General features: G+C 51.3%; 5 protein-coding genes across 5 annotated transcripts; 2 read left to right on the top strand and 3 right to left on the bottom strand.

The window, feature by feature from the left end:
* Positions 1–39: 39 nt before the first annotated feature.
* On the top strand, positions 40–1,057 carry EDD37DRAFT_649005 (V-type proton ATPase subunit D; the record flags this gene model as incomplete). Its single annotated transcript, XM_062818091.1, has 6 exons — positions 40–57; positions 106–215; positions 264–274; positions 326–700; positions 751–801; positions 849–1,057. The coding sequence occupies 6 exons, from the start codon at positions 40–42 to the stop codon at positions 1,055–1,057; spliced, it is 774 nt and encodes a 257-aa protein (XP_062670546.1).
* A 133-nt stretch (positions 1,058–1,190) lies between these two features.
* On the bottom strand, positions 1,191–1,998 carry EDD37DRAFT_649004 (U2 small nuclear ribonucleoprotein B'; the record flags this gene model as incomplete). Its single annotated transcript, XM_062818090.1, has 2 exons — positions 1,191–1,905; positions 1,964–1,998. The coding sequence occupies 2 exons, from the start codon at positions 1,996–1,998 to the stop codon at positions 1,191–1,193; spliced, it is 750 nt and encodes a 249-aa protein (XP_062670545.1).
* A 228-nt stretch (positions 1,999–2,226) lies between these two features.
* Positions 2,227–3,615, bottom strand: EDD37DRAFT_627660 (uncharacterized protein). The gene is made up of 2 exons (XM_062816383.1): positions 2,381–3,615; positions 2,227–2,324 (listed from the first exon to the last, which is right to left on the bottom strand). The coding sequence occupies exon 1, from the start codon at positions 3,543–3,545 to the stop codon at positions 2,463–2,465; it is 1,083 nt and encodes a 360-aa protein (XP_062670544.1). The 5' UTR covers positions 3,546–3,615; the 3' UTR covers positions 2,227–2,324; positions 2,381–2,462.
* A 632-nt stretch (positions 3,616–4,247) lies between these two features.
* On the bottom strand, positions 4,248–8,475 carry EDD37DRAFT_664816 (uncharacterized protein). Its single transcript, XM_062819235.1, has one exon. The coding sequence runs from the start codon at positions 8,208–8,210 to the stop codon at positions 4,506–4,508; it is 3,705 nt and encodes a 1,234-aa protein (XP_062670543.1). The 5' UTR covers positions 8,211–8,475; the 3' UTR covers positions 4,248–4,505.
* A 294-nt stretch (positions 8,476–8,769) lies between these two features.
* EDD37DRAFT_627654 (uncharacterized protein) lies at positions 8,770–9,876 on the top strand. Its single transcript, XM_062816382.1, has one exon. The coding sequence runs from the start codon at positions 8,925–8,927 to the stop codon at positions 9,771–9,773; it is 849 nt and encodes a 282-aa protein (XP_062670542.1). The 5' UTR covers positions 8,770–8,924; the 3' UTR covers positions 9,774–9,876.
* The last annotated feature ends 580 nt before the right edge of the window (positions 9,877–10,456 follow it).

The raw sequence follows: 10,456 nt of genomic DNA, 5'->3' as shown, positions 1-10,456 counted from the left end.
CTCAACAATACCTAAGGCGCAGAGGCGCTTAAAGGTAACATGTCTACATCAGCAGGCGTAGGTTGAGTTTCAACCCTTGTGCAACTCCCACTGACCTTGGAACAGCGAGAGGCCGTCTTCCCAACACGACAGGCTTTGGGTCAGATGAACAGCAAGCTGAAAGGAGCTCAGACCGGTCACAGCCTGCTGAAACGAAAGAGTGAAGCTTTGACTAAGTATGTCGCTGCCCATTCAGACCAAGTTCTACACTAACAGTCGAATAGACGATTTCGAGGTACCATTTTCTCCGCGGGCGCTCTTCGTCCTGCATACTGATCCTACGCAGAAATCCTAAAGCGAATTGACGAAGCGAAGAGAAAGATGGGTCGAGTCATGCAAATCGCAGCCTTCTCTTTGGCCGAAGTATCGTATGCTGTCGGTGGTGATATCGGCTACCAGATCCAAGAATCAGTCAAGACAGCACGGTTCAGGATCAAGACGAAACAAGAGAATGTCTCAGGTGTCTTCCTGCCACAATTCGAGGGCTACACGAAGGATGAGATCAACGACTTTGGCTTGACCGGTTTGGGCAAAGGAGGACAGCAGGTACAAAGATGCCGAGATACATATACCAGAGCAGTCGAGACGCTGGTTGAACTTGCCAGCTTGCAGACGGCTTTCATGATTCTAGACGAGGTCATCAAGGTCGTCAACCGAAGAGGTATGGTATTGTTCGCATGTCGAAGTACTCCTATCGGCTAACAAGCGCAGTCAATGCCATCGAGCATGTTATCATCCCACGAACAGAAAACACCATTAAATGTGAGTGCACACGATCTGTCCGCCCATCGGTGGCTGACCATGTCCAGATATCAACTCCGAGCTCGATGAATTGGATCGTGAAGAGTTCTACAGACTGAAGAAGGTTTCGGGCAAGAAACAGAGGGACGTAGCTGCACAAGACGAGGAACTGAGGAAGAAGAGAGAGAAAGAGACGCAACGCAACGGCGACACGGAAGACAGCGCAGGCGCTCAAGATGTGCTGGGTGAACACGAGGACGACGACGTTATCTTTTAGTACTCCAGGACGCTGTGCCATATGCCATACATCCCACATCCTTCAACGCCGCTGTACTGTATCTCCCGCAAGTAATGCATGGGTATCAAGTTTTTAGCCTTTCCGAATAAGACATCATACTCCTCACCTCCGATCAAGCTCGTTGGTAGGTGACTCTGATGCCCTTGCCCTCATCACCCAACTGCATCCCCGCTGTGGCCTCCTTTGCACTAATCGCACCAGCTTCTGCTTCGTATTCCACGAAAGCAATGCCTTTTCGCCCAGGGACCATTCTGACTTCCTTGAATCCTTCGAATCTGCTGAATATCCTCGACAAACCATCCGCATCGTAGCTGTCTGGCAGATCCCGTACGAAGAGAATCTTGTTCGGAGGCAGATACTCGTCTGGCACGATAGCCGCTGCATTCGTGCCTGATGCCTTGAGTCCTGCGCCCTTGACCGCCTTCGCAGGCCGCGCGCCCAGACCGGCCGCCTCTTGTGCAGGTGCTGGTCTCTTCAATTTCTGTTGTGTGGCTTCAAGTGCTTGTTTTCTCTCTTTCTCCGCGAGTCGCGATCGCTTCCACTTCTCGAGACCCTGGTCGCCTTCTTCTTTCAGTACTGTCGCGTCGGACCGCGAGCGGGCGAAATCTAGTTGCATGGGCTTATCGAAGAGTTCGAAATCGTTGACTTCTTCGATCGCCTTGGCCGCATCGTCGGGTGATTCGAAAACGATGAATGCCTGGCCTTTGGCTTTTAGGTTCTTCTTGGCTACTATGTCGATGATGGTGCCATATTCGGAGAAGATTTCGGACAGGGCTTCTTTGAGCTGGTCGACCTTAATCCGCTCTTCGAGGTTTTTAACATATACGCTGTAGAAATGAGTTAGTTCGTGAATGACTTGAAAAGGAAAGGTGAACGGTAGCGCACGTCGAGCTTGGGGGATTCTGGGTAGCGGTCGCCATGACTGCTGTTGGGTCGGGATGAGGACAATCTCTTTACTGAGAGTCAGAAGCCATGCAGTGTATCAGTAGGGTCGAACACTGTCGAGACTGCATGTGGGATGCAATGCGCCAGCGACTGGTGGAGGAATGGATACTGGGGCTTAAAAGAAGGAAAATCTCACGCTGCTTTGAAAGCTGTTTCAGCAAAAAACCTAAACGCAACATAGGCGTGTGTTGGTCAACGGTTCCGCGACAACACTAGAACTCTCACATCATGCATCTTCATGAAAGAACCAACATCCCAGCCAGTCGAAGCAGTCAGCAGAGCATACATGAGTGAATGTAATGTAGGTATTGGTACTACTATTGTTGCCATGTTATCTTGGTCCTAACCGCCAAAAATCTTTCACACCTTCAAAGCAGACTCCTATGAATATGATGTCCCCCACTTGATCCCTTACTCCCGGATCATTACTTTCTCAGATTCAGGTCGCCAATGCCAGCCCTACCGTCGCCGGATTTTCCAGCACAATCAGCGGCCCAGCAACCACAGACGTGTCCGTCGGCGCACCTTCTGCATCTGCAATGACCGTGATGATAATACCTGTTGGGTCAAACGCAGCAGGGATGGTGGTCGTGTTCGTCTTTGTATCGAACGGCACCGAGGTATTGTACATGCCATGGAAGAAGACGGCATAGTAGTCCTTGCTGTCCGCGAACTCAGGCTGTGTCTCGAATGTGACCGTCACATGCGAACCAGGCGCAATGGAGCTCGTGTTCGATGCAAGCTCGAATGTCGCAAGTTGCTGCGCTGGATCCGGGTATACCGGGTTCTCTGGCGGACAGGATCCTGCGACGATGAAGGAGCGCGTGAACTCCAAGATCTGGTTGGCGTACGGGTAAATGGTGTCGACGGGTCCAGAGAAGGGGTTTGCGTTCCACACGTCGATCAAGGACCATGTATTGTGTCGGGTCTCGGTCTCACCGATAGCCACTAGCGCAGACGCCGCGGCCGGATCCATGGCCTGGTACTCCATACCGGATACAAAGGCCATGCTTGCTACCTCGATGATTGTTTGGAGTGCCAGGAATGACTCCGCGTCGGTGAATGGGTACTCGTATTTGCAAGGGCCAGGCTTGACGCTCGAGGGCGAGATGCTATCCTGGAAGATACGGAGGTGGCCGGCTTCATTATCCCGGATCTGAAGGAGGCGGGTGTACGTGGTGTTGGGGAGGCCGAGGGCTGTGAAGCTCGACTCGTTGAACTTGGTGATGCCTTGCTGGTAGAAGGAGAAGATGATCCACTCGGCGCCTAGAATGTTTTGGAAGAGGACGTCGTCGGGGCCCGGTGGGCCGGAGGTCGTGTTGAGGACGGCGCCGGTCGTGTTGCCGGGGAAAGGAGGCTCAACCGTGTAGGTCGTGCTGTAGACTGGTGATTCTCCTGGGATGGGGCCATAGTTGGGGTTGGCGATTTGAGAGGACTGAGGAGAAACGGCCGGCGCACTGGAGGCGTGTTGGGACAGTGCGAGACCGCTTAGCAAGAGGAGGAGCTGCTTGGACTGGAACATGGTGCTGATAGTGTAGTCTTGTCTTTGGAGTGAATCTGGTTCGTATGGAATGCAAAGTTATATGTTCAAACTGCCTGCAGCCCAGCATTTATAGGAGACAATCTGGTCCTTTCGGTCCGCTTTCAACTTGCGTCATGTCGGGAGGCCTTGTTACTGCGCTTCGACGGCGACATCTGGGCAGCGACAGCTTTCGATCGCAGAGCATGCTTTGCGTGGAGAGATCCGCGAGTCAGTATGTGGCTCGGGAGGGGCTGACGGCGTGCAAATCTTCTCGCGGCCGTCTATACCGAGAAGCAAACGAAGCAGCCCTGTCATTTTGTCCAGTCAAGATCAGCACCAAGACTGTGCGACTGTTACCTTGGTTTGATCAGATATATGGGGGCGAAGACTGGTGAAGATTTTCCCGACGGGGTTATTGGGGATTGATATCAACATTCAGTGCATACCTTGCACCATTTGGGTAATTGCGCGAGACATGAGAGCCAATGAATGGCATTTGATGACGAGCAGGCAGAAAAGTTGAAAGCATCAGCGATTGCGACGAAGGAGGCTGATTATGAGAAGCATTCCCTGTTGGGACATACATATTCAGTCCGGGGCCACCTGATTCGTGGACGACGAGATGATGCCCGAAAGCGATATTTGAGTGAAGTTCAGCGATCAAATTGCTGATCATTTCGTAAGTGTGTGAACACACTGGTTGCACAGCAGACGGGTAAGCCTGAAAGTATCTCGCCACACCGTCGGTATATCCAGTGGATAAGTTTGTGGGGAAAGTAAAAGGGGTGACAGCCTTACGAATTCAAGGACCAATCAGATGAAGTTGTCCGCTAAATATGCCGGAAGAGGCCTGGCGGTATATCGGAGCAAGAACATCGTGTCGTCCACCTCGTCTTGTCAATCTCATCTCCACTCGTCATCAGACCAAGTTGTGACTAAATATTCTCAGGTAGGAACTCTCTAATCATCTCTCGTATCCCATTTCAACACTGAATACTGCGTTCGCGCAGGCTCGCCCTCCGGCCTGGCAGTGGTCGAATACCACTCGGTCATAGCCACCGCACATTCCCCTCGTCCATGATCAGCATCTTTCGGTATTCCATCAATTAGCTCCTGCGTCTTGGTTCTGATCGGACATATGTTTGCCTCGCCCAGACTGAAGCTAATCTCATCGGTCTTGGAGTTATTAATCCGGATAACGAAATTGCTGTTGCCATTCGGGTCCAAGAGCGCCTTGGAGCGCGGAATGAGTTCAATATGCAGCGTTGAACCCATGTCAGGGGTGACATGGTAGAAGAGGAATGGTACAAACCGTTGATTCGAGAGCATGTGTACACCCGGTCCGTCATAATTATCTGTTAGCAGAGGCTCCACATTCTTATGCCCTGCCACGCCTGCAGACGATTGGGACGAGACTAGCGGAGGACCTCCTGGAAGAGCGGATAAGGCCGTCTCCATGGGAATGTCGACTTCGATTTTGAGGAGTTTCGCGGTCGTACCATCGTGTTTGATGGATCCGTCTGGATTCTTGATCTGCACGTCGACGGAATCCCGCTTGCGGATGCTGAAGATCAAGTCAAAGAAGTATTGGTTTAGGGTGGGGATGAAATCGTTCGAGTTATAGGTGCGGAAGCCGTGGGCTACTGCTAGGCGTTCGGGGACCTGGTGATGGTCGGGGTATATGTAGATGTCGAAATTTGCCGAGATGGAAGATCGAGAGAAGGCGTGCAGGGTGGTGCCTGAAGCAGTAGGAGGAGAGCGGCGGGAAAGGTTTGTAGGCTGAATCTTGAGCTGTTTGCTGGGCCCACGCGGGACGTGTAGGGTTGGCGAAGGCTTTGACGCCGCCGTTGCCGTGGGCTTCTTCGCTTCCTGTAGATGCAACGCTGCTGGAGGAGGTGGGTTGGGTTCATCCTTCGCCGTCAACAAGACACGCTTAGTCGTACTGACTTCAGTGGGCTCTTGGTAATCGGTCTTGGTGCGTTCTCGGACATAAAGTTGTCTCACCCTCTGAGTGAACGTTGCATTCTTCGTAGGGGTGATTTTGAAGTAATAGCTTGGGTCGTTCAACTCTAGTCCAAACTCACAAGAGTTGGACTGCGTGTCTGCATAACCTGGCGAAGTGGCATCCTTCTGAGCTTGTGGTCCGAAACGTAATGCTTTGTTGAGTTGATCGGCCATAACTTGAATGTGGAGCATCCGAGATTCGAAATTGAACCAGGAGTTGACTGGATACTGCTTGGGATCAAGGTATTTCTCCCGCCATTCGCCAGTAGGCGCACCCTGCGTGTATAGTGTGCGCATATGAAATGTCACGGCTTCTGCATCGAGGTAGGCCCCGAAGCTGAAACGTTGTTGATGGGGAGGTTGCGCTAGCACAATTGAAGCAAGTTCTTCGGGTTGTCTGTCCAGGAGGCACATCAAAGTCTCGTTGTCGATCCGCGTCCACCGACAAACGGTAGCTCTTTTGTCGACAATGGTCTCAGAAACCCCAGGAGCAGGAGTCCAGGTCACAGTGATGCGAAGATCGGGCATGGCTTGAATGAGCTTTGACCGAATGACAAAGCCATAGCAGGGTATCTGTGGGGCATAGTTTGCGTCCGGCACGGGGGTCCTTAGGTACAGGTTGAACCATTGTTTTATCGTCCGACGGATAATATCGTCGTCAACATCAAGGTGATTCGCGACCGACAGTGCCCCGTCTATTAGACAATCCAACCAAAAGTTATCAATGTAGAAGAATCGAAGAGATTCGGAAGGTAAAAATGCAGGCTCTGGGAACAGGTAGTGGTTCGGTATGCCTCCGAGATGAAGCTTATCACATAACCATGTATGAATGATGGCCCAGTCGCTGTTGTTGGCTCCAGCTTCGTTGAAGTCGTTGTAGATAGGGTCTTCGCCGGAACCTGCATGAGTCCCCACCACATCATGGACATTCTTCGCAAATTTTGGGAGGTTTGACGGTGAGTGGAGGTCGACAGTTGGGGAATTCTTTGCAACTGGCTTTACGCGCTGAGGGTCGACAGCGGACTTGATAGAGCGGCTTTTGACATCTGCAACCCGCTGTGATGTCGAAGCTAGGATCATATGTATAGGTAGCACGTTGTTCACTTCCATAAGGGTCTTCTGTGTCGTGGCGTTGTGCACTAGAGAGCGAAAACGCATAAGGGCAGCACTAAACACCGTGTCTGATATTGCCAGGAGTTTGCCGACCTGCCAAGCTGACGCGTATGAGACGTCCATTATGCCTGTCTGTTGGTCGAGGATTTGGTAGTCTTGAGATGTGTTCGATGAGTCGATGGTGTCTGCAAGCCGAGAGGCTGTCCCAATGGCTGTTGTCGCAGTCCCTGGCCACGGGACAGGTTGAGGCACAAGTGGTCCTCTGTTGAATGCTACAGTGCATTCTCCTGTCTGGGTTCGCCATCTGGCCAAGGTATACCCAGAATCCAGCCTCGAAATTGTAGCATTCCAAGCTGGCGATGTGGCCAACGCTTGTTTGCTTAGATCTTGTAAGACGTTCTGGTCCACTGTCAACATTTGCTGATTTTCGGTCAGATTACGAACCGTGTCCACGAAATTGACGGGATTAGGAGGCAAGGCCGTGTAGATCCAGGAGAATAGTGAGATCATCCCAATACGGTCAACCACAGGATCTTTGGTTAGCCAGCTTGTGGAAAGTGTCGAATCGACGTTCTCAATTGATACAAGATGGCAGATTTGGGTCGTCGGAGTCGTGATATTGTATGCACCCGTCCGGGGTGATATCACAATTGAGAAGAGACCATGTTCCTCAACACCAGCATCAGGAATGCCATCAGTTAAGATGTGCCGAACATGAGACATGTACTTGAACGCTTCGACCCCGAGTTTGTTCGTATCCGTATCTGCAGCGTTCTGGAAGATCTGTAGAAACTGTGCCTTTGTTGGAAAGATGACATCCACGTTGCCCTCCGTGGTTCTGATACCACTGAAATTGTCAATTCCAGCCTCAAAATTGATTCTTGATGACTGATCAATATTGAAATAATCGGACACTTTCATTCGAAAGACACCTTTAGGATCTTGCTTGTTAAAATCCGGCGTCAAGCCTGTGGGCTTTAGCAGAGGCTTTCCTTCATCTGCAGTCAACCGTAATTCTGCAGGATCAAATACCAACAGTGCCACCCAAGGAACAAGGCCACGATATCGTCTCTCCGCTGTCCCATCTTGCTTGGGGATATGCTGTAAATCCACTGGTTCGCGCATATTGTCACCCGTATTCCCGGCTGCGACTTCCCATGGATAGTGAGGGTCATTCAGGACAATGTGAGGTAGGATACGGCCCTCATCTTGGTGCCCGTCTGGTGGATAATAACTGTTGATAATAGCTGGGTCCAGAGTGAACCTGGGTACCACCACATTGAATGTCTGCCCAGCAAGAGCATTGGTGGTATCTCCTACTGTAGTGTTCCAGACATCTAGAGAAGAGACTCCAACCTCTGGGGTGGAAAATGTTGTTATAGTCTGTTTTGCCTCTACCATGTAGGAACCTGCCACCAGTCCAGGCCTGTAGTAACTGTAAAGCCGCATCTGTCCTGGTAGAAGCATTTCAGGGTCAGTGGTTTCTTCCTTACGCTCCGTCTTGATGGCCTTGGCCATGTGGCCAAGCGTCAGGATTCGAGGACCCATGCTTGAGCAGAATGCTGGGTCAAGCCTGTGTGCTCATAGATGATGTGGTCGCTCTGAGATCAGTTCACTGTCAATTATCGAGGGATGGCAGCAAGCAACTGCATCGTCGCCAATGCTGTCTTGGTCTCGCGACAAGTCCCTACATGCAACGCTTGCCGGCAGTCGAATACAGCCATAGACATCGTCATTTCCTGTGCGATTGCATTCAGTCGAGGCCACCGAATGTTGCTGCATATGGTTGTTAGGAAGCTTCCAGAGGAGCGCTCGGATTGGCCCGTTTCCCATCGCAAGCTCAGCCCGTCACTCTGTTTTTGGTGGCTTCGATTCGTTCAGCTCGGTTAGGGGCGATGTTGGTCAGATAGCGCCCAACACGAGGGTCTGCATGCAGGGTCATTGCTGATTCGTCCAGATTTTCCGGGCGGCAAGTTCCAGGCCGTCCCGCCGTCTTTCCAGGCGCCAATTCCAGTGGCTACCTGAGAACAGCCTGGGTTGGCTGCCTAGACCCACAACAACATTCAGCCCACCGGGCATAATCTTAGCGGTAATTTTCAAGATGCCTTTCCAGGATGGGACAACTCATGAGGCAGGGGTAGCAGGATGCTTCGAAAACACAAATAAAGGCCAAGGGCCAAGGAAACCCTCCTGGGTATTGACCATCATTTGACAACGATCAGACTCTTCTCCTGACACTGAAGGACCAACGACGAGGCTATCATGTCGTCCATCAATCGCCATATGCTGGGTTCAGCGATCACGACACTATTTGCGACGCTCGGGTTTGTCTTTGCTCTGGTAGCAATCACTTCCAAGGAATGGGTGATGCGCAACGAATACTCAAGTACAGACCCTGTGCAATGGCTCGAGAGACAATACCGGCTGTATCGATCACCATTTGCGATCTGCAACTATAACGGCACAAACGTTACTTGCCATCATTTCCACCCCTTCGGAAAGAATACCAGTTGTGAAGCCATCTCGCGAACCGGCAACCTAGATGCAGACAGCTCGGGCGACGCAAGGCTTTGCGAGCAGATCCACCTGGCTGGGCATTTTGCAATCGCCAGTACGACTTTGATATCCGTTGGATTCTTGTTGAGCCTAGCTCTGCTCGCCTTTGCAATCACTATGCCATCAACGACTTCGGAAGATGGCACTGCTGGTAGGTCGCAAAGCAGACATGGCCGCAATCATTCTAAGCATGCACAAGAGGGCGTAGCTGATGGATTAGAGGCAACGCCGGTCGAAGAGGAGTCGACACTCCACAGGCGATCAAGCGCAACTGGATGGTCGTCATATGCCAGCTTCCTGATGTTGGTCTGCTTGAGCATCGGTATCATGACAGCTCTCCTCAGTCAATTTTACACAATATTGGGATTGATTCAATCAGCCCCCAACAATGCAGACTTTGCATCCAGCTCGGCGATCACAGATTCTTCGCTTCGTCAGTACGACTCTTGGTATCAAGGAAAGGCACTAAGTGTATACGAAACCTGTGCATGGGGCTTTGCAGCAGTTGGAACGGTGATTGCCACCAGAACATGGAAGATGCCGGCATGTTATTGATGGTAGCTGACGTCGATAAACCTTGGTGGACCAGAATGCTCCTTTGGACAATCATGAGAATTAGCTTTGGACACGCTTTCCATTATGTATATTTCTTCACCTCAAACACCAGTCCTCTCATGCGTTCCTTCTCCGCGTGCTGTCTTTGAATGTAGTCGAATTTGGAGTCTAGGGACAGCCAATCATTTCACTGCAGTGGATGTTTTGTCCAAACATACATGACACCGACAATACCTGTATCGTGTCGTCTCGTTGCTCCAGCGGTATACCAAACCCACCCCTTTCCCACAAGGACTCAATTTAGTCATCATCAATCATTTCCTGTGCATACGAACTGTTCTCGACGTTGCTGCATGCACGTTTCAGCTGAACGGCCGTTCAGCCAGCTAGTATCAGTAAGCTGGTGTGAACGCCGCCAATGGCCAGCTGCATATTCCTGCAATGTTTGCAGGGCTTCAGCTGGGTAGACAGACAATACGAGCCTTTCAGTCCGCCATGGCTTCATGTGCTCATTCGCAACAGTATCAACGAAGACCTCGTGGGGCCACGAACGTGTGGTCAGTAAAGGTGGCGTGTGTTGCTCGTTTCGAACACTGGCGACCATGAAACGAGGAACCAAGTCTAACACGGCCTCGTAATACTGCTGGTCTCAAGTTGTGTTGATGCAACTCTCTACGTACCTA

Source organism: Exophiala viscosa (assembly GCF_022695815.1).
Source record: "Exophiala viscosa unplaced genomic scaffold EDD37scaffold_4, whole genome shotgun sequence".
Lineage (NCBI taxonomy): Eukaryota > Fungi > Ascomycota > Eurotiomycetes > Chaetothyriales > Herpotrichiellaceae > Exophiala > Exophiala viscosa.
This window is presented reverse-complemented; position numbering and strand designations above follow the sequence as displayed.